The sequence below is a fragment of the Phyllostomus discolor genome, chromosome 8 (assembly GCF_004126475.2).
Source record: "Phyllostomus discolor isolate MPI-MPIP mPhyDis1 chromosome 8, mPhyDis1.pri.v3, whole genome shotgun sequence".
In the NCBI taxonomy this organism is placed as follows: Eukaryota; Metazoa; Chordata; class Mammalia; order Chiroptera; family Phyllostomidae; genus Phyllostomus; species Phyllostomus discolor.
The window spans coordinates 69,935,203-69,958,935 of NC_040910.2; the positions used below are offsets into that span (position 1 = coordinate 69,935,203).

The window sequence follows — 23,733 nt, forward strand, 5'->3', positions numbered from 1 at the left end:
AGCAGAGAGACTACTGTCTTCAAGTTCTCTGCCTTGCTAAGCTACCCTTTTCCTGGTCCTTTAGCTAGAGAGAGCAGGCTTTTCTTTTTATTTGTTTGTTTGGGGTTTTTGTTGTTGTTGTTTTGTTTTTTGTTTATTTTTGCATGCATTGGTGTTTCCAGCTTGCTGTCTCCTTAGCTCCAAGTCTAGGATATACAAGGCAAAAACAAAATACAACCCAGGGACTTTGCCACCATGTCACTTCCTGTTCCCAAGGTCCCTACCTGGTCTGCTTTTCCCACCTTTCAGAGATTTTTATGCTAGTTGTTGTTGTTGTTTTTTTAAATACAATGTTCGGGTTTTGTACTTAGCAGGAAGAATAAGGAAAAGTACATCTACTCCACTTTCCCAGAAATGCTGTCCATTTTTTATGTACTTAACACCTATAATTTGTGTGATGAAACAACACATAAAATGTATTATTGAAATGTTTGTAGAAAAATAAAAATTATATCTGATCTTGTCTCTCAGAGATGACCAATGTTAACATGGCAGGTGGTCATAGAGAGTTGTGTCTTTACATGTAGATACAGCTCTTTAAGAAACAGTTGAAAGCATCTTAGGGTCCTTCTGGTCACAATTACGAGAAATGAGCTTGTGTTATGTAAAGAAAAAAAAGGAACTTAGCAAAAGGATACTGAGCATCACATCAAACCCACTTCTCGGCAAAACTCAGAGAAGTTGCCTCTCTCCCACCTGTCAATTAAATCTCTGTCTTTGTCTCCTCTGCCTATTCCACTGGGTCTGTCGCCCTCCACTTATTCCTCCCAGGTCACCAAAACCTCCATGTCACCAGGTGCAGCAGCCACTCTCTGCCCTCATTCTAGGGATCTTGCAGTTGCATTCCACACTCCCTCCTGGAAGCACTCTTTGTCTTGAGTTTCTGTGACATCGTGTTCTCCTCTTCCTTCATGAGTCGTAGCTTCTCAGTGTCCTTTTGCTGATTCTTCATGTGCCACCTCTTCACACTGGATGCCCCAGGGCTGAGCCCTGGGCACCGGCACTCTCTCTTCATAGAGTTCCAAGTCTCTGTGACCCATAGACTGAACTCCCAGATTTAGAGCTGCCGTCCAGACCTCTCCATTGGGGTCAAAATGGGATATAACTTGGACAATGCAGGACATTTGTTCTCCCCTCTCATACTGTCCTCATGTCCTAATGACCCCATCTCAGCAGGTGTGACCCACCAATCTTCATGGAAGGAAAAGACAGAAAATTTAATATCTGAAAAGGCTGCCCACCCACTTAAGTGCCAACTTTAATCAGCCACGGTGCAAAACCAGCTGCCTACCTCCTACAGAGATTTTGGCCAGAACTGAAGTCTAGATTTCCTTAATCCATTTCCCTCCTGTTTAGACGTAATGTCAGTCCTTGACTCTGGCCCATCAGTATTGGTTTTCAGTTTGGGTGGTGTGCATGTCTTCCTTTGTTCTGGTCGTCATGGGTATATTCAGCAAGAAGTTGGCAACATTGCATCAATGCCTGCTGTCCTAATGCCACAGCAAACAGCCCCTAGAGAGTTCTAGGCTAGGCTAAGTGGAGCTCTTGAAATCAGTGTCTGTTTTATAAAAAGTTGTAAAAAATCACACCTGGCCAAGTATCAGAGGAGCATCTGATTTCGGCTCTTGTCCACAAACATTGATGGTTTCTTTTCTTGTTAGAGAAGTTTCTTGCACTAATACACCATATTCATGAATGGGATAAAGAAGAGAGAGATTTTTCTTCTTCAATTGGGCAGGAGTTTAAAGAGAAAAGGAGACGAAAGAAGATGGATATGCCTGTGTCTGAGAGCAGTTACCTGTTGCCGGATGACAGAGAGGCAGTGCGGTGCTAAATGGCTTTCACTCTGGGAGGGAAGGAAAGATGGCAGATGGAAGAGGTGATGGATTAGGCCAGTCTGTGCCCAACTTTTGCCACTGGTAAAGCATCTGGAAATCACAGTGCTCCATAAAATCATTGCCCAAACTAGGAAATATTCATGCCTGTCTTGCAAACTGAAAATGATTCTGCAGAAACTGTGCAGCCTGTAATGAATGCAATTTGCAACAACCAGTCTTATTTCCATATCCAGAAAAACCAGAAAGCTGCCAATATATTGAGCTGGCCAAAAAGTTCATTTGTTTTTTCCGAAAGATGGCTCTAGTCATCATGCTTAGTTGACTTTAACTTCATGTGAAACATTTTGTTAGATTGTATTGTGATGGTGTGCATTAAAAAAAAATCAAAACTGGTGAATTTTTATGTAGCCACATTAATATTGAAGATGTAAGAAAATGAGTAACATTTTTAGCATATTATGCTTCATTGTTTCAAGAAAGGTAAAAACACAACTGAAATGCAAAAAAAGGATTAGTGTAATGTATGGAGAAGGTGCTGTGACTGATTGAACATGTTAAAAGTGGTTTGCACAGTTTTATGCTAGAGATTTCTCACTGGATGATGCTGGTTGAGCAGACCAGTCGAAGTCGATAGCAATGAAATTGGGACATGAACTGAGAACCATCAACATTCTACTACATAGGAGTTAGCCAACATACTCAAAATATCCAAATCAATAAAGTTATCATTGAAAATGAAAAGTATGTCTTTTATTTTATATATAAAACTACATGAACTTTTTGGCCAACCCAGTATGTGTAATTGGCTTTTCTTGAGTTTCTACATCTAGGTTCTTCCTCTCTGCCTGTTATTCTGAGAGCATTTGCAGGCAAACAAGACAGGCTCTGCATTTGAAAGGAGGCAGATTCAACACTCTCCAGGGCCAGATGCCCATGGTGTAGCCTAGGGGCTCGTAGAGTTTGGTAGCTGCCTGGAGTTTATACTTTAGTAAATTCTTAGTCTTTCTCTGGTTCCCCACTGTGGCAGTAATTTCAGTGTGCCAATTATGGATTCCTTTAATGTGCATAGAGAAGCTAAGTTGCCTAGGACAGGCCAGGATGGGACATATATCACATACCAGCTAAGAGAACACTGTGCCTCAGTCTCCTCATCTTTAAGATGGGAATAAGAGCGTCTCTGCTTCATATAGATTCAATGAGTTAGTTCATAGGAAACACCTAGAAGAGTGCCTGGCACATAGCAAGCCCTTAATTAGCATTAGCTGCAATTATTATAGTTAGGATACGTGAAGGCAAGTTCATGTACCCTGCTTTCTTTGCAGTCTTCTTCCAGATGGTTACCTGGGTGGAAGGGAGTCATTCCTACGTTCACATTCTGCCCAGGCCACTTGCTCATTGTGCAACCTTGGGAAAGTCATTTAGCCATGAGGAGCTGCGCTTTCCTCATCCTTGTGTGTTCGGAGTTTTATGGGGATCTTCAGAATCAATGAGATCTTGTGCTTCGAGCCCTGAGCACAGTGTCTGGCATAGAACCAGCACTGTGTACACATCGGTATCTTTCTCCTTCCCTCTTCTGTTCCTCATCTCCTTTCTTTGCAGTCTTAACCACAACCTTGTCTTCCTGAGCATTCCTGGGCCCCTTCCTTGGTAAAGAAGAGCGTGGGCAAAGTTGGGAAGTAGGTAAAGGCTTATCTGTGCTCCCTTAGTGGTTCCCCCTGTTTTGTATACTTCTACGTCATCCTGCTCCTCCTGTCCCCACCCCATGCCATCTCCACCTACCTTTTCATATTTCCTCCCTCCCCTGGCCTTGGAGTCCTTCCTCTGCCCACTGTCTGCTGTCAGTGCCATAATAGACTCATTTGTTAGGTAAATGTCTGCCCAGGGATCTTACATCTTGAAAAAGAAGCTAGAGCAGAGGAAGTGAGTAACCCTAACCCGTGGAGAATGAATCACTGACAATGAGAATCCAGGCACTTTTGGTGCGAAGACATCTTCCCTGGAAATTAAAATGCAGAGGCGAAACCGCATCCTCAGTCCTTTGTCTAGAAAACAGCAGAAATGATTTCCTATGAACATGGCGTAGGAAAGAACGTGGGCTTTGGGAGTCAAGCCAACTTTGGATGTGTTTCCAGTTCAGGCTGTAGGAACTATTACCCCAGGAACATGGGCAAATAAATGGCGGACTCTCCCTGGACTGCAGGGATTGTGAAAACTGTGATTATGTCATGGAGTGGTTGTGATCACTAAACAATTGCAGTGTGACATTCTTTTGAGTTAATAAAGCTATTGTAATAGTAGTAACCTGCTTAGTAATAACCTAAGTCTTTTTCCACATGAACAACTAACTGTAAACCTACTTTTGGCCACATTTGTATATCTTCTTTGTAGGAATGTTTATTCAAGTCCTTTGTCCATTTTTATTATTTTTTTAAATTTTACTTCTTTATTTTTAGAAAGGGGAAGGGAGGGAGAATGAGAGGGAGAGAAATATCAATGTGTGGTTTCCTCTCACACGGTCCCTACTGGGACCTGGCCCACAACCCAGTCATGTGCCCTGACTGGGAATCGAACCTGTGACCCTTTGGTTCTCAGGCTGGCACTCCGTCCACTGAGCCACACCAGCCAGAGTCTTTGTCCATTTTTAAACTGGGTTGTTTTGTTGTTGTTGAGTTTATAGTAGTTCTTTATATATCCTGGTTATTAACTTCTTATCAGATATATGATTTGCAAATATTTTTCCTACTCTGTAGGGTTCCTTTTCACTCTGTTGTTTCTTTTTGCTACACAGCTTTAAGTTTTGATGTAGTCCAGTTTATCTGTTTTTCTTCTGTTACCTGTGCTTTTAGCACCATTGACAAATCTAATGTGATGAAGCTTTTCACCTGTTTTTAAGAGTTTTTAGCTCTTTGTACGTTGTGATCCATTTCAAATTAATTCTTTATGATGTCGAATCTTCTTCTGTAACAACAGGAGATGCATTTCCATTTACCTGCCTGCTTTTATTTCCCTCAACAGTTTTATTTCATTCAAATTTTGCACACTTGTAAGTTTATTTTCTCTTCTTTTGTTCTTTTTGTTGCTATTATGTATGGGATCTTCTACCACAATTTCTGGGGGGGGTTATTTGTATAATTGAACAATATCAATTTCTATTTTAATTTGTACCCCACTACTCTACCTAATTCTATTTTTTTTCAGTGTCTATAATAAAGTTTTATTGGAACTCAGCCACACTCATTCATTTAATACTATCTATGGCTGCTTCTGCACCTCTACGGCAGCATTGAGTAGCTGCGACAGACTCATTGCCCCAGAGCCTAAGATACTTACTATCTGTCCCTTTACAGAAAAAGTTTGCCAATCCTCAGTCAAGGGCATAGGGAAGCAATCAGAGTAACTTCGTGAGAGTCAACATAATTCTATTTTTTGTTATAGCCATTTCTTCAGTTGATTATTTTGCATTTCCATGAACATTTTCAGGGTGAAAAAAGCGAATTACACCAATATGGTATTTGGCAAAGCTATAATTTATAGTAAGCCTCAGTGCATGACATATGACATGTGGTCTCAGAAAGTACCTAAGCCACATACTCATCCTGTTACTCGAAATACCCCAGCTGAGCAAGAAATGAATCACTACAAACAACTAGTAAATAGGGGTATAATGGCACAAAACAAAAAAACCACGAGCAATAAAATCAAATCAAAGGTAGAGCCACTGTCCAAAGCAAACAGTTGCAAAATAGTTACTACATTTTCTATAAATGTCAAAAATATTTTTAAAAATTGTGATGTAGTGTAAAAATATACAAATCAGACCTGTATTAAAGAAAACATAATATTATACAACATTAAGATTAAAAGAGGGGCTAAAATCACTGACTCAGATATAATTTTAAAAGTTACATAGGAATTCTAGATTTAGATCTTTGCTAATAAAATTTTAAATCTCAATTAAAATGAATGATATTGTCAAAACCCCAGATTCACAAAATGGACATGTGAGGAGGTCCAATACCTAAACAGCCCCAAAAGTCCAGAAGAAATCTGTGAAATGATCCTCAAACTAACTTCGAGGAGAGAAGCAGAGGCTGCTCACTGTGGGGTGGCCAAGGCCGGCTCCCTCCTAAGCCAGGGCCAAGACTCTCCCCGGCTCAAGGCTCAGTTTCTCCCTGGAGATGTGCCACTTTCCTGCCCGAGCAAGTCACTGCACTGCTCAGTCTTCATGTTTTCTCTGCAGCATGGGAGAGTGGCACTGGCTGGTCTCTGAGGTGCCCTCCTAGCCTCACAGGCTGGTGTGTGTATATGTGTACTTGTAAAGTAGAAAACACTACTTTCTGAGCCTGACTAGGCATCAGAACCTCCCAGGGAGGGCTTGATTTTTTTGGTCCCATCTCAAAGGCATCTAGAGCTGGGCAGCAGACTGGTGTATGCTAGGGAACTACCCTGATAGTATACAGACGGCATTTATTGAAAAGCCGGGGACTAGCCATTTTCCATATATGAACTCATCTGATCAACCTTGAGCTCTCGAAGACCCCAAGAGCACAGCTGGCATGTTCTGTCCTCTTAGGTGACAACAAAGCAAACTGAGCACCAACACCTTATGATGTTACCTTATGGTAACATTTGGTCAAAGGTGCCACTGAGATGTTCCAGAATAGATTAACTGTTAACTTTGCAGAGATTGCTATCCAAGTGAAAACACGATTTAGCTGTTCTCACAGAGAGTACTTGGAAGCCTTTCAAGAACCCCAAGAACCTCAACCCCAGTTTGGGGATATCGAGTTACTGGATTTTAAGGCAGGCAACCCTGTACCGGTCTACTGACCAGTAACTAGGAACTATGAGTATACAGGAAATAGCAACTTGAAACAAGTGTATGAAGGGCAGCAAGGCATTGGATAACCACCCGGAAAGATATATAAAGGATACATAAGGTTCGCAACTATAAAAAGGGTCTTAGAGCCATGTGTGCCCTCCCCTCAGCTTCCTCTGATGCTTACAACTCACATACTGTGGTGCAGCTATCAAAACAAGGAACAGCTGGTACCATACTACACAATACTCGAGACTTCATTTGGATTTTAGCCACTTTCCTGCAAATGTGCCCTTTTAGCTCCAGAATCCAATCCAGGATCCCACATTGCATTTAGCTTTATTTTTATTTTTTGATTAACGTTGGTGTGTAAGAGATACATCGATTCGTTGTCTCTCTCACTCCCCCAACTGGGGACCTAGCCTGCAACCCAGGCATGTGCCCTGACTGGGAATCAAACCGGCCACCTTTCAGTTCACAGGCCAGCACTCAGTCTACCTGGCCACACCAGCCAGGGCTGCGTTTAGCTTTTTATGTCTCCTCAGTCTCCTCCGATCAGTGACAGTTGCTCAGTCTTCCCTTATCTTTTATGGCCTTGCCACTGTGGGGAATACTGCTCAGTCATTTTATAGAATTTCTTTCAGTTGAGTTTCAAATGATCTTTCTTCATGTTTAGGTTGTGGTTATGTGTTTTTGGGAGCATCCCACAGAAGTGATGTCATGTCCCTCTTAGAGCATTGTATCTGGATGGATGCATCGTGATGTTGACACGTCTTCTTAGTGGTAATATTAACTTTGATCGTGAGGTTTAGGTGGTGCTGGGTTTCTCTACTCTGAAATTATTACTTTCCCTTTGTAATTGATCCATTACTTGGGGGGAAGTACTCTGAGATTATGCAAATACCCTGTTTCCGCTCAGATTTTCACCTGTAGATTGTATCATTCATTGGTGGCTCTTGCCTACAAAACTATTACTGTGGTGTTTGCCTAATGGTGATTTTGTATTTCTCCCATCCCTCCCACATTTATTAATTGGACTTCCTTTGTAAAGGAGACCTGTTTCCTCTCCTCTTTATTTTATTTTGTTTTATTATTTATAACAATAATGTAGACTTTCATTATTTATTTTGTTTGACACCCCTCATCCTTTTGCAAGTATTGACTTATTTTCTGGCACAACAGGGTGCTCCAGGTTTGTCTTGTACAGTTCCTGCCCTGGCACTAGAATCAGCCATTTCTCTAAGGAGCCCTGGTTCCTTTGGTTAGAGAGTGGTATTTAGAAACCAAGGTCTGGGCACTAGGTGTGCTCATTGGTACTGGGACATTGTTGCTTCTAGGCTCTCTCAGCAGACAGAGCCAGAAAATATATACATGCATGTTAATCAAAGCATATACACATTTTTTACTTCCATGTATATCTATCTGTATATACATTAAAAACCATGAGTTCATACTGATTTCTCCAGTTGCAGTCTAATACCATAAAATTGGTTCATTCTAGACTTCCTCTTTTTCCTTATTTGTGACTTCTTTCTCCAACAATGAGAAACTGGCTCTCATCATCCATGACAGATTTGCTTCTTCATTTCATCCTAGCACACACATAAAGAAGTTTCAAGATTTTGATGTAGCCCACATCCCTACAAAAAAACAGTATTTGTGTATAGTTTTGTTTTCTTTAGCCTTATAGTATCCAGTCAAAATGCTGTTTTCCACAGTGACTCAGGTTAGTTCTTTCACTCCGCATCCCTTTCAGTGTGGTCATATTATTTATAATGCAGGTAGGTGAATTTGTTATTGTTGTGTTCCATTGTTTGCCTCCCCCAGGTCCTGTTTCATTTGCATTCCTTATTTAACTTGGGGTGTGTAGAGTACTGCTGTGGTCCTGAAAGTCCAAACAGCACAGAAAGGTCTCCCTAGGGAGGTATTGCTCCACCTCACCCACTCCCAGCTCTCTGCCTTCTCCTTTCCACCCCTTTCTCACCCCAGTCTTTAGATTCTGGCATATACTTCTGGTATTGGAAGTGAGAATTTTTAAAATTAGTTCTCACAAGAGATTCTGCCTTCAGCAGTTATGAGGGCAGGAGTTGGGGCAGAAAGGGAGGTCAAGCCCCAGGGGCCAGAAGGAAGGGGGAGAGGGAGGAGCGACACGGGACTGAAGCAGGTGGGGTCAGACAGGCCTTGGTGTCTCTGTCCTGTTCCCACCTGTGGGATGACGGCTTCTGAGCACGGGCCTGTTCAGAACTGCAGGGGAGCAGAACAGGGTGCCTGCCAGAGCCCGGAGGACCATGCTCCCCTCCCTAAGAGTTGGGGGCCCCCCACTGTTTGGGATGTTCCCCAAGGAAAGGGGCCCTCTTCCCTGCCGTGCAGGCTGCCTCAGGAAGCTGGGCCCAGGCACACGCTGGCCCTCTGACTGGTCCTGCACTTTAGGGAAGACAACCCCTGGTTTGCATGGCCCTGTCCTGCTCAGAGTTCCCAGTAAAGACTCATCCTTACTGGATCAGAAGAGGAACTTGGAGGCTGGGGCCAGCGCTGTTGCTGGGTGTTTCAACACTACCCCACCGCAGATGTGGGGGCATTCCCATTCCGGCAGCCACTGGAATTTCACAACAGGAGCTCCTTTTATCAGGGTGGAGAGGGGGGATGGGAATGGAGTGCCAGGGGAAACCAGGCCTTGCTTGCTAATCCTTTGAAAAAAGGCATCATCCCTCAGGAGAAAGTGATGCCACTTTCTTCCCTCTTCATCTCCGCCCCAAAGCCACTGGGGTTCTGCTGACAAGTCACAAGAAACGGCTGATGCCTGACTCATCAGACGGAAATGAGAGTCCCAGAGGACCAAGCAGTGAGCTGGGTTAACCCCCAGGGCAGCTCTACCAGACATCCCCGCTCCACCCCCTGTGCCTTGGGCAGGTCCTGCCTCTGACAGGAGCTGGGAGCAAGCTCTAGCTGGCCTCCCACACCAGGGAGGCTGGCATGCCAGGAGCTCTGCCAGTGCCTGTCCATGGAGACGGCCTTGGCGCTCTCCCTTGAATGGCCGGGGACACTGAGTCCAGGAGATGGGAAGGTCCCAGGCACCTGGAGAAGGAGTGAAGCGTGAGGCAGCAGGCATTGCAGGGATGCAAGAGCAGCCTTTCACCTCTTGTAGAATGCTGTGTGCTGGCCCCTGAGGATGGCGGTGAGGTAGAAGGGGCGCTGGCTGAGACTGTTCATTTGTATCTTGTGTTAGTATCAGTTATAGTGACACAACAGAGCAGGGTGACTCATTTCTACCTCATGACACAATGGACTTAGCCACTGCAGAAGTGCTGGACAGAGGGTGGCCTTAAACCCAGTTCCCCTGGAAAGGCCCAGAGGTCTCCAGTGTCTCTAGTCTGAGGCCCTGTGGGCCACCATGATCATCGCCCAGGCCAGCCAGGAATGCTGCTGCTATGAGCCCTGGTCCTCTGTTGGGAGGGTGGCAGTGGTATAGACAGACATGGTGGCCTCAGGATTCCTAGCCACTGGGAGTATGGGTCACTTAAAGCAAGATCATGTCATAGTTAACTGAGTCTTCACTTGTGAGGTAGAAGCATGGATGGGTTTTATTTTTCTTCTAGTAACTGCATTTGATGGAGGGAGAGTGGTCAAGAGCCAGACCTCCTGGGTTTCTCTCCTGGCTTTGCCTTCTCCTAACTGTGTAACCTTAGGTCCGTGGTTTAACGTTTCTGTGCCCCAGATTTTCCAGCTCTTCTTCCTGTCCCCACCTCCTAAGGTGGTCCAGCCTTCAGGCCTCTACTGCTAAGCTCCCCTTTCCTTGCTGGGGACCCCCCGGGGTGAAGTATCAACAAAGCAACTCAAGTCCAGCTTCTGTTCCTAGTGTCTCATCCCCCCACCTCTGCATATGCACGCGGACCTCACATCTTTGCCTTGGCCAACAGTGGACTTGCTAGCTGCTCCCCACGAGGGGAGTGAACTGAGAGCGGAATGGCAGCGCCACCACCTGGGAGTCAGAATACCAGATTTTCTTAAGGCCCCTCTGCCCTGGCTGATAGCCTTCTTCTCCCCGCAGTGTTCTCGTACTGACAGGTGTGGGGGTGGGCAGGCAGGCAGCCATGCTGGCTCTGGACTGACGCTGCCTGACCAGCCCCCCAGTATGGTTGCTGGCCCCCATCCCTGACATGCACTGTGACTCTAGAGCTTCAGCATACGGGTCATCAGGCACTGTTTGTCCTCAGAGTTGGGCCTTGACCACGGTTTGGGAATACAGAAGTCCTACTCAATACCCTTGTCTGGAGATACCTGTGTTGATCCCCCCAGATTGGCCCCATCCCCAGGCAGTCCCTCTTCCTTTCTGGGTCTCTTCCTCCCCATCTGTAAAATGAGAAACTTGCAGGGGCTGACCTCCGAACTCCCTCCAAAAAGCTGCCTGAGGCTGAAAGGAAGAAGGCCAGTGGAGATAAAGACCTGTGGAGGGCGTCTGTTAGGGCCAGTTAGCCCTTCACGTCCCACACTCATCCTTCTGAGGAGCCTGGTGTCCCAGCTCCTCCAGCAGCTCCGTTAGTCCTCAGCCGGGTAGGACCAGGCTTGAGAGGGTCTTGTATTTGGGCTGCCACTGCAGGGGGCAGAAGGTGAGCCCCATCAGGAGTGGCCATTCCCAGGGACACACCTCCACGCTGGCACCAGCACAGTCTGCGTGGAGGAGGGCCCCGGAAGCCTGAAACCTGCCCGCCTGGCCCGGGTGCTCAGACTCGCTGCCTGGACTTCCCGGGAGCAGCCGGCCAACACGAGGGCCAGAGGCGGCCATGAAAGGTGCCCTGGAAGGGCCCCAGGACATCTTCAGACATTGAGGTGCCACTGATGGAAACACCCAAGGTGCATGGTCCTGACTAACCAGCGAGAGATTTTTTTTACTCAGTCTGCCACCTGAGTAGCTGGAAGGTGTGGGGCCGGGAGGGCTGGCCTGTGCTCCAGGGTCTTAGTCCTTGCCTGGCTGGTTCCTGTGCCCAGACCTTTCCACATGCTGTCTTCTTTTTCTGGAACATTCCCTTCCTCCCCCACCCTTTTCTCCTGACTGCCTCATTCATCTTAAATGTCTCTTCTGAGAGGCTTTCCTGACCTCCAACAACCTCAAGTGGGCTTCCCGTTTGGCCCCACCAGCAGGTCTTCACCATGTGACCCCCTGCGATGGCCTCCTTTCTGGTCTGTTAATCGTTCTCCAGTGTCTCTGTCTCCTACACAGGAGCTGGCCCGCTTCCTTCAATGCTGTGTCCCTACTGCCTGACGCATAGTAGGTGGTCATTAAATATATGAAAGAATGCATGCATGCAGACCCTTGCACCTGCCCAGGAATATCACTGAAGTGACATGATGTTGGGAAGTTCATAAAGGGCCATTCCCCTGGACGCGTGGTTCCTCCCAGGCTGTGGGGGCAGGAGGACTTGACTCCTGGGGTCTCCATGAGCTGGATGCCTGGCCCACTGCTGAGTCCAGGCTCGGATCCCACGGCTCTTTGCATGTTGTTTGCATGGCTTGGCTCTGAGCTTGATGTTTCTGCTTGTGGTTTCCTGGTCTGTCCCCAGTGCCACAGAGCTTCCCTCTCCGACCCGGCCTGATTAGCCTGCCATGGCATCTGCCTGGAAGGGTGAATGTGGCGAAATTCCCAAGGAAAAGAGTGGTTGTGGCCAAGACTGTACCATGCTAGCTTCTGTGTCTCGGAAGCTTGCCCAGCACTATCTATCCCTGTAACAATACCTTCATTCTCCTGTTTTACAGATAGGTAAACTGGAGGTTTGGAAAAGTAAAAAAAAAAAATTGTCCCAAGTCACATGGGTAGCAAATAGCAGGATCAAGATGTGAGTCCTAGTCTGCTGGCCCAGAGGCCAGGCTCATTCACTGTCTGAGCCACCTGCCATGCTATGCTTCCCAGCTTCCCGAGGGGTATAACCAAAAAGCTCTCTGAATTTGGCATTTCCCCCAGTTCCCCATCTGGTGCTAAAACCCCTTCATAAGTCCCCTCCTCAGTACCCCCCCAGCCTGTCTGAGGGCCTGTCTAAGCACCCCTGGCCTGTCTGAAGTAGGACAGGGAGGGAGCCACAAGGGGTCGTTGGGTAACTGGTAACACTGCCAAGCCTCAGAGAAAGCAAAGAAAATGGCCAGAGTGGAGGGTAGGGCAGAAAAGGAGCAGGGGTCTGTGGCCCAGGCGCCCAAGCAGAGGGTGTGGCAGGGCAGGAGTGGGGGTGAGGTGTGTGAGACAGCCCCCACCAGGCCTTGGCATCAGAGCACCCTGTGCTGAGGAGGGGTCTCTATGCTCTTCTCTGTAGACTGGGCTTCCTGCCCATCCTTGGGGGCTGGCGGTGCAGACCTGGAAATTCAGGAGAAGCCCCTGGAGCGATTCTGAGTTTTCCCTTGAGGTCCTTCCGCCTGGCCTACTGGGGGGTTGGGCCACATCCTGGGCACTTCCCAGGCTGTTGGAGACACTCACCACTGCCAGAGACAGGCACCCCTGCACTCCTATCCCTGACTCCTTGCTTCCTGTAGTGACATGCTATTGGGCTGCAGGAGCACCCCTCCTGCCACCCAGAGCTGCACCTCCAGGAGCCATTCCAGCACTGGAGGCAGCAGTAAGCCCCCTCATGGTGTGCTCACAGCACCCAAGCAATAGCAAAGCTGAGAGCACTGGGCTGTGGGTGCCCATTGTGCCATCTGCCCTCTGGGCCATGTGCTCTTCACACTTGGGGGCCTCTGGGCTGACCAAAGTCTGTCTCCCGTGCAGGCGATGACTCAGGATGCAGCCAGGGGCTACGACGTGCACAGAGGACCGCATCCAGCATGCCCTGGAGCGCTGCTTGCACGGACTCAGCCTCAACCGCCGCTCCACCTCTTGGTCAGGTAGGTCTGAGACAACAGTGCATTGCTCTTAAAGCCCAAGGAAGCCTCAAGGGCCACAAGGAGCGCTGGACAAGCCTTGGAAACTGGCAGATCCTGGTTCCAACTCTGTGACTTGAGCACAGGACCTGAAGTCCTTAACTGGACCTCACCTGGGCAGGTGCCTGGTTCAGCAGCTGGTAGAGAGCAGGCCCTCAGTAGGCAGCAGTTTCTCCTTTCTCCTGTGCTGTCTTCGTCGTCCTTCTCGGGGCTGTATCTCGAGTCCTTAGCATATGCTAGAAATACCACAGTGGCTGATTCCAAAAGAGTAGCTATGAATTCACAGACAGCTCTCCCTAGAATTCCATTTACTTGGCTTCTAGTTCCTTTTATAGACTCCTCATCCTGTTCCCCACAGAGCAAGGGACGATCTCAGCAAAGCTGTAGATGGCAGGGGCCTCCCTGGTCCATGCTTGCCCAGGACTGAGGAAAGGGGGTGACTGAAGGCTAGGGCGCTCTGTCTCTGAAGGCAGTGACTAGTTGCAGTAATTCCTTATGCTTGTAAAGATTTTTCCTATCCCATATCTCACTAGCTTCCCTGACCACCTCATGAGAGAGATACCTACTGCTCCTTGAACATACCAGGACCTTTGCACTTGCTGCCTGGAATTCTTCCCTTGGAACCGTGCACAGCTGGCTCTTTCTCATCCAGGCCTCAGCTCAAAAGTCACCTCCTCTGAGAGGCTTTCCTTGGCCCTTGGCATTAAATAGCTCTGGACTAAAAGTCTGTCTCACTGGCTGTGTAAACTTGTGTGAATCACTGAACCCCTCAGGACCTCCCCTGCCTTGTCTGTAGAAAGAGAATAACAACAGGAACCAGCTTCCTGAAGGGAGGGTGGGAGACTCAGTGGAGGTGGTGTACGTGAAGGCCGAGCACACTGTAGGTGGTCAGTAAGTGGTAGCTTTTCTCTTCTTGCCTTCTACACAGATTTCGATGGAGCTTAAGCTTATAGAATTGAGAGGGTCATCATTAGGTAAACTGATGCAAAGTATCTGACTTTTACAATTTTGCAAAAACCTGTGACCACATGAGACACACGGGGAGGGACCTCCTGGACGTTGGGAGACCCCCATGCGCAGGAGGGTCCCTGGGCCTCCACAAAACTCATGATCGGGCCACTTCTGCCCCTCCTGCTGTCACTCCCCACTACACATGGACACACTCACACTCACACACACTCAGAAGTCTCTGTGTCCACCCCTTTAATTTTTAGGGGTTTGCCCTTGCTGACTTCAGAGAAAAAGACACTGGCAGAATAAGAAAGTCAGGGGAAGTCAGAGTGACAAAATGTTCATTGTAGCTTTCTAAATGTGAGTGAATGTAGCTTCCCCTTCCTGGGCTCCGTCCGGGCAGGCCTGGGAAGTTCCGCAGCTACCACAGCCTCAGCTTTGTGTTGGCTGGGGGTGAGGTCACCCTGGCTCCTCTCCTTGGTCTCCCAGCAGTCTCTGCCTCTGCCCTCTTGCCTGCATCTCGGAGGTTCTGGCACCTACTGTAGGAACCCAGGGCAGGGTGCCCTCTGGAGACACGGGGACCAGAATCATGGCAGTTCATTGGCCTTTGAAAGGTATCCCAGCCCCTCTTGGTGTCTCTTGAGCTTCCAGGAATAAGAAACTTGTCATTGCATGTTAATGGGGCATGATAGGGTTGAGTGTTGACCCAGAATTTTCTGAGACTCTTCCTTCACAAAGGAATGCTCCAGTGCAGCCCCAGAGGCCCCCAGCACTCCCCACCCCCAGACTGACCACTGGCATCTCCCTTTCCAGCTGGGCTGTGTCTGAACTGCTGGAGCCTACAGGAGCTGGTCAGCAGGGACCCAGGTCACTTCCTCATCCTCCTGGAACAGATCCTGAAGAAAACCCGAGAGGTGAGGGCAGAGCTGGGACCGGCCTCACAGTGGCAAGACAGAGGTCCTCACAGAGTGCCAGTTCTGGGGCGCCTGGTCCCCCAAGGGGCCGGGCACAGGTGCTGGGGCCCTGCGAGCTCTCCATCTCAGCTGTGCATGTGGATTTCAGGTTTCTGGGAGGGGATATGGCTCTCTCATTGAGAACACGTGGCACGTTAGCCAGGGTCCTCCTGGAAGCTGCTTTTTTAAAAATATATTTTATTGATTATGCTATTACAGTTGTTCCATTTGCCCCCTTCACTCCCCTCCACCCTGTATGCCCTCTCCCACCCACATTCTCCCTCTTTAGTTCATGTCCATGTGTCATACTTATAAGTTCTTTAGTTTCTGCATTTCTCATACTATTCTTGCCCTCCCCCTGTCTATTTTCTACCTACCATCTATGCTACTCATTCTCTGTACCTTTTCCCCCTCTCTCCTCCTCCCACTCCCCTGTTGCTAACCTTCCATGTGGTCTCCATTTCTGTGGTTCTGTTCCTGTTCTAGTTGTTTGCTTAGTTTCTTTTGGTTTTGTTTTAGGTGTGGTTGTTAATAATTGTGAGTTTGCTATCATTTTACTATACATGTTTTTTTTATCTTCTTTTTCCTAGATAAGTCCCTTTAACATGTCATAAAATAAGGGCTTGGTGATGATGAACTCCTTTAACTTGATCTTATCTGAGAAGCACTTTATCTGCCCTTCCATTCTAAATGAAAGCTTTGCTGGATAGAGCAATCTGGGATGTAGGTCCTTGCCTTTCATGACTTGGAATACTTCTTTCCAGCCCCTTCTTGCCTGTAAGGTTTCTTTTGAGAAATCAGCTGACAGTCTGATGGGAACTCCTTTGGAAGCTGCTTTTTAAGACAGACATTGCTTGTAAGTCGAGGTATTGACCAGAAAGGACGGAGTAAGACTTACTGAATTTCTTTCCTCAAAAAGATCCGTAAAAACAAAGACACAACAGAGAAAACTGATTGGAGAGGTAAACTGAGACCTCCTGTAACAGTTCAGTAAACAGGCTTTTACATCTGAGAGGAAGAGTGTGCTTAATGCTGAGTGGGCCTGGGCTTCCAGAACAGCTGTGAGTCCCTAAGGAGGATTCCGGCCTCTTAGAACTGAGTTGGAAAATAGTTGACTTCCTCAGTTAGCTGACCCTTTACCTCTAAGAAGAAAGCATTGGTTTATCAAGACACCCGAGATCCCAGTTCTGGTGCCACCCTTGACCCAGTGCCTTGGGGAGAGCTGAACCATCACTGGAGAGAGAGTGGAGCAGACGCATGGTCTACTCGAGATAAAGAAAAGGAGAACTTTAAGTGTGAGTCTGCCGAGGTCAGCAGGCACCGCAGAGATGGGGGGCTTTCCCTGGGTCTCCAGCCCCATGAGTTCTAGGCTGGGCTGGGAGACCCAAGAATTCTAATTGTGTGTATACAGGTGCGGACACAGGGTGGGGGTGAGCTCTACCAAAGAGACAATATGCAAAAGAATAACTAGAGCTTGTAAACATATATGGGAAAATGTTGCCCCGGTGGTAGTAAAATAAATGCAAATTTAAACCATATTGAGACAGACTTTGCCTACCAAATTAGCAAAAACTTATGAGCAATGCCGAGAAGAATGTAATAAAACTGAAACTTTCTTACATGGAAGATATTATAAATGATGAAATCCTATGGAAGGCACTTGGGCAATATGTTTCAAAGATCATAAATATGTTTATAATCTTGATTGATTGATTCCACTTCTTGAGCTCTCTCCTAGGTAAATCATACAAATCATAGAAAAAGAAATTTTTTCAAAGGTTTTCATTGCAAAAGTAATTACAGTAAATAGCAAGGAATAATCTCAAATATCTAAAATGAAACTAGTAAATTATGGAAGTCTACCAGCAGGAATATTATGCAGCTAATAAAAATAATAGATATTATCCAAGGGTATTAACACAATTTAGTATGTAATAAAATTATATCAGTAATATTAAATGGTTGAGGGAAAATTGATTAAACATTTGGAAAAATACAGAGTGAGAATCCTAATTCATGCCATATAGCAGATGGAATTAGAGGTGTATTAAAGACTTAAACTTAAGAAAATAAAGCTTCAAAGAAAAGAAGAAAATATGTAATAAGAGTATTCACATGATCCTTGCACAACAAAACAGAAATCCATGAAGGAAAAAAATAGCACCTCTAATTTACAGACATCCAACAAATCCGTAGCTTTAAAAGACAAACAGCAGACTAGAAAACATATTTATAATATAAATAATGGGTAAATGTACAACCAGGAGGGGAGCAATAGGTGGTCTTAGGGGCCAAGTAACAGAACAGAAATTCTTTTATAACATTTTCCTTAAAGGACATTAAGAGAACAAACACACGTACCGTGGTTACAGCTCTGCAGAGGAAAGACACTGAGAGATGGTGTGAGGAGAAGTGTGTCAAAATGTTAGCTGTGGTTGAGTTTGGAAGTGGGAGATTGTGAGTGGGGTTTTTTTCTAACTTCTATTTTCCAGATTTTCGTCTTGTGGTTCCATTGCTTTTCACTTAGAAGAGAACAGAACAAGAAAGTGCTGTTCTGTTCTGCACCCTGTGAAGGAGCCTCACCTTCCTCTCTTGTCCTCTCCGCAGGTCCAAGAAAAGGGGACCTATGACCTGCTGCCCCCGCTGGCCCTGCTCTTCTACTCCACTGTCCTCTGCGTAAGTTCCAGGCTGGCCCAGCTGGGGCAGTCCGGGGAGGGGACAGCAGAACAACTTACCTAGGGCAGGCACAGCCCATCTGAGGAGACACTAAGAGGGAAACTTTCCGGTGGTGACACTTGAGATGCCTGTCCACCTTCTGATGGCTTCAGACTGGCCATCTTGAGAGGTCTCAGTAACTCCACATGGAGGCCACTGTGCCTGGCATGCCTGGGCACCCACGGAGGAGCTGCTGCCACAGCCTGTTCACAAGCCGTGAGAGAGGTCCTGTCAAGGAGATTTTATGTCCAACTCATTTTGTGCCCCAGTGGTCGGTTTTCCCTGATGTCACAACTGTGTTCTCCAGACCCACGGCATCAAATGAGCCCATGTACATTGAGTCAGTTCACTTCAAAGAATAAACATTTCCCTCTAGTAAGGGTAAATGTGGTCTGGGCATCGAAGACCACTCCCCAAATTGAGAGACAGCAACAGTGTTGTTTCAGATGACGCCCCGCTTTTCAGAGAGCTGCCCTTGTGGACCAGGGTATGCTTAGTAAGCACACGGCCCTTCCAGTAGAGATGTCCCTTGGCACCGTCTCGCCCGTGTGTCATGCATTCCCCATGGGTGACTCCCCATTCTTCCTGACCTTGTCCTTGGACATACTGCTGCCAGGAAATGTGTGCCCTTTGTGGAACATTCCAGAAAAGTGGCAGGTTCTGTTGTGGAATGGCAGTGAACTTTCTCTCACCCAGACTTCTCTGCTTGCCACTCCCTCTCAACTCCAGACCCCCCACTTCCCACCAGACTCAGATCTCCTTCTGAAAGCAGCTGAAACCTACCACCGATTCCTGACCTGGCCCGTCCCTTACTGCAGCATCAGCCAGGAGCTGCTCACCTTCATTGATGCTGAACTCAAGGCCCCAGGTAGGTGCTGAGTCAGCTGCACGTGGAGCAGGGATTGTGCAGTCAGGAGGTCTTCCGAACCCATTCGTCAGCTATGAGCCTCCTCACCTGTCACCCTTCAGCTCATCTCTGCCCATGTGTCAAAGTGCTGGTGCCCCCTCTTCACAGTGCTGTGTGTAGCCTATGTGCACCAGCGCCAGACGGCTGGACGCAGGGGCCACAGGCAGTCAGCAAAGAAGGAATTCTTATGGGAAGCTGAGCAGGGGCTCAGGGTGAGGAGAGCCCACCATGTGGCTGGAGCCTCTGCTCTGCTCACCCAAGTGGTCTCTGAGGCTGCCCTCATTTGTTCTCTTTGCCTCAGGAGCAAACAGGGGAATGTGTGTGTGGGTAGATTCAGTTCTGGCCATGGAGGGCAGCTGCCGTTGGGAGTGGACAGGTTGGTGGTTAATTGGCGCCTTGACAAGTATGGACAAGGGCCTGACACTCAGTTCTCATGTGTGGGCTCTGCCGAGTAGGAATTCTTGAGAAATTGCAGGCACTATAATACATATGAAAAAGAGGTCGAAGAAAACTATCGTAGAGCAAGAGAAAACACAGTCAAGTATGATTTACTAAGAGGTACCCTGATATGAGAGTAATTCATTACCTCAGTAGCTTGAAGTCAATAAATAACTGAATAGGTGCCTCTAAAACATTTGATAAAATTCCACATCCATTTCTGATATTTAAAACCCTTCTGATATGTGGAAACTATTAATATATGGAAGAGTTCTTAATAAGGTAACAGCCCACAGTGAAATAAGAGAGGCATTTCCATTTAAGTCAATAACTTCCTCTTCATGCTTATAAGTATTTTGCCTATGCAAAAAAAAGAATATTTCCTCTTCCAGAGAAAATGAAATTTTAATATGTAGAAATCAAACCATTGCTTATTCATCGAGACTAAGAGCATCACACAAAGAACTGTCAGACTCGTGAATAAGTAGCCAAGAGCTTTGCCAAATAAGGGCCTTAACCAGTAAGACATATGAAAAAAACAATTTACAGTAACAACTAAAAATACAAAATGAATAGAATAAATGTGACTGGCTGCAAACCAAAGTGTCGCAGGTTTGATTCTCAGCCAGGGTACGTGCCTGGGTTGCAGGCCATAACCCCCAGCAACAGCACATTGATGTTTCTCTCTCTCTATCTCCCTCCCTTCACTCTCTAAAAATAAATAAATAAAATCTTTAAAAACAAACAAAAAATGTGACTAACCTACATAGAGAAAACAAATTTAACTGAAGGATAAATAATTTAAGACATGTTGTTAGACTGAATCAATGTTATAATAATATCAGGTGTTATGGAAATAAATGTTACTGTGATCAAAAGAGCAACAACATCTTTTAAAATTTAACAAAATAGATAAAGTCTGTCTGAAAGAACCAGCGCTCTATGATAGTATTTATCTATGCATTTATTATATATTTATGTATTCTTAAAGAAGAATATGTATGGATGTTTCCTTACTAGGTCTTTGAAGGTATGCTAAGGCTATATATAGTTATTAAAATAATCCACTATTGGTAAAAAATATATAAATTAATGGAATAAAATGTAATTTCTAAAAAATAAATCAAATATTTAAAAAATATTATATAACAAAATGGCATCCTCAAATGAGTCATGAAAAAAATTGATCATTTAGTAAATGGTATCAGGATAATTGAGAGGCCATAAAAAATGAGTTAGAATTTTATCTCCAAAAAACAAAATTGTGTTTTATAAAATAACTTACAGTAGGATTAAAGGTGTAAGTGTAGAAAACAAGACCATAAAAGTAACAGAAGAAAAATAGGGCACATGAGCCTAGAATGGAGACAGAGTGTCCCTGCAAGGCAAAAATTACAAAAGAAAAAGCCAACAGTAAGAGAGCATAAAGTTTAAAGCTTTTTATATGGCAAATCCCATTCTAAGTGAAGGGTAAATGCTAAGAAAAATATTTTCAATAAAAATTAATAGTATTCAAACCCATGAAGAGTTCTTTTGAGTTGATTAAAACTAAGCAAATAGCCCTGGCCAGTGTGGCTCAGTTGGTTTGAGGTTGTCTGGTGAACCAAAAGATTGAGGGTTCAATTCCCAGTCAGGGCACATACCCAAGTTGCAGGTTTGATCCCTGGTCAGGGCATGCATGAGAAGGCAAACAGTTGATGTTTCTGTCTCTCTCTTCCTCCCTTCCATTCTCTCTAAGAAAAGCAATGAAAAAAATGTCTTCTGGTGAGGATAAAAAATAAAACAGGCAATATGCCAATGTAAATATAAATAAAGAACATGATTTAAGTACATAAAAAAGAGTCATAAACAGCTGAGGAACACCCTCAAAACATTCGCCCTCACTAGTAATACAGAAAATGCAAAACTTAACAGTGAGACATCATTCCCCACCCCCCATCAAATTGGCAAAGATACAAAAACAAGTACCAGTATTGGTCAGGAAAAGGGGGCTACATTCTCTAAAACATTAAAAAGAATATCCTTTCACCCAGCAATTCCATTCTTAGAAATTTGGGCAGTTGTGGGTATGCAAAGATTTCCCTACAAAAATGTTCATTGATGCATTCTTTCTAATAATCAACCAATTCCAAAAAACCTAAATATTGAATTAGGTTGAGTATATTGTAGCAAATTGTTTGGTGGAATGCTAGTCTATTATTAAAAATGACAAATACAATTACTGATATCAAAAAATGTTGAGTAACTTGAGTTTTTAAAAAAGCAGGACCCAAAATACAATGCATGTTGTAATCCCATTTTTTTCCTTTTAAATCCATATGCACACCAGGCCCTGTTTAGTACTGACAGCATTTAATTCTCCTTGTACACATTCAGCACACACTGAGCAGAAGTAGCAAGTCTTACTCCCCAGCAATTCCTGAAGCCTAGAAAGCTCAGGGCTGAAGCTCTGTCTGTAAAGGGCTGTGAGGGTTCATGCCCTCCTTCCCCAACCAACCGTCTGATCCACCTGCCCCCAACCAGTCAGCTGTGTGTGCCACCGAGAAGCCGAGCAGACCCACACCTACCGATTACATGGACCTCACCTCGTGGGAGAGACCTGGGTGGGAGAGTTAAGAAATCAGGAAGCCCCTGAGGAGAAGGTGTCAAACTAGGAAAGGTGCTTGTGCACATGATGAATTGAGAAACTGCCAACCTAACTTTTCAAGGCACCCTAAGTGAGCAAATGATCCAAAGGTTAATCTCTTTCATCCCCATCCTCCCCACTGCCCCCCAAAACATGTGGATCTAGATCATTTCCGAGTTGATGAGAATTCCTTTAATAAGAATGCAGTCTTCTTTCTGTTTATAATTTAGACAGAAGAGATTTAAATGCAAACACCAGGCAGGGCCTTCGGTCTACACCAGATATTTAAGTTACTCTTCCCTACTTTGAAATGGATAAGGGAGATATGCTGGGCTGGGGGAGGGCCATCACCTGCATGTGGGGAGACTGCTTCCCATTTTCAAATGGAACCAGCTGGCTCTCCTCTGCTGCACGCACACTCTGCCTGGAGATGTTTCTGTGGTGGCTGAGCAGGAACTCTGTTCTGGAAAGCCCTATGAACAGGTGTGGAGCAGAGGGGTGGGCTGTGGTGAGGCCCAGACTTGGGGACATGGGGTTCTAAGCCCGGGGGACAAGAGCCAGGCAGAGCAGCAACTGGAGTGGGACTCGGAGCAGAGAGGACGCTCGGAACTCTTGTCCCTCACTGCAGAGGGCCTTCCCCTGAACATGGCCCCAGGGGCCACGTGAGGCTTCAGGTATGTGGGTGATAGAGAAGGCAAATATGAGGGGGGACCCAAAAAACCTGGAATTATCTTCTGGAGGACGGGCCCCTTGCAGTACAGATTTCTCCGGCTAGGTGAGTGTTCTAGGAAACCATCTGGACCAGTGCACCAGCTGGTGGTGTGAGAGGCTGTGTTTGGCTTCAGTGAATTTTGTTTTTTAAGACTCTTTCAACGTGTTTGCCCATTTCATGATGGGTAATTTACAAGTGCACCTGCCCACACAGTGCTGAGTATTCAGGAGTTCTTGACCAAAAATGGCATGACCCCCATGCACCCCCACCCCCATTCACCTGATTTTGGCCCTAGTGACATTTTTGTTTCCTGGATGAATAAAGTCCTCAAAGGCAATGTCTTGCCCATGTGGAAGAGGTGAAAGAAAAAAATGGCAGAAGCACTAAAAAGCATCAAATTTAAGGAGGTCAAAAACTGTTTTGAATGGTGGAAAAAGTGTCTTGATGAGTGTATTGCATCAAATGGAGAGTACTTTGAAGGTGACTGAAGTTTAAATGTGTAAGAATAACTACACAATTTTTTGTACATAAATTCCGGGTTTGGGGGTCTCCTCTTTAACTGCCTGGAGAGGGACACTCAGGGCAGGCTGCCCACACCATGAAATTCCCCTCTTCCCAGGAAAGCAGAACTGAGACAAGAAACCATTAACTCTCCCTCGTGTCAGAGAGTCGTTTTCAAACAATGAAGGCACCTAACTCTCATCCAAATGCACAGAGAGCCCGTGTCGCAGGTGTGTGCAGCTCGCCCCCGAAGGAACCAGCGAGGTGGAGGAGCCAGAGTTGAGAAGGGTCTGAGAAACTGAAATCAGTGTCTCATAGAAGCTAGAATAAG

The 23,733-nt window shown here is 46.0% G+C and overlaps 1 protein-coding gene across 4 annotated transcripts in view; it reads left to right on the forward strand.

The window, feature by feature from the left end:
• The window catches only part of PIK3R5 (phosphoinositide-3-kinase regulatory subunit 5), a 69,096-nt gene that overhangs the window by 29,398 nt on the left and 15,965 nt on the right, over nt 1-23,733 (forward strand). For all 4 annotated transcript variants that reach the window (XM_028534358.2, XM_036033007.1, XM_036033005.1 and 1 more), the window contains exons 2-5: nt 13,448-13,563; nt 15,364-15,464; nt 18,111-18,179; nt 18,948-19,086. In XM_028534358.2, coding sequence (XP_028390159.1) covers nt 13,461-13,563; nt 15,364-15,464; nt 18,111-18,179; nt 18,948-19,086 — 412 coding nt within the window. In that variant the 5' untranslated portion in view covers nt 13,448-13,460. The remainder of the gene's footprint in view (nt 1-13,447; nt 13,564-15,363; nt 15,465-18,110; nt 18,180-18,947; nt 19,087-23,733) is intronic.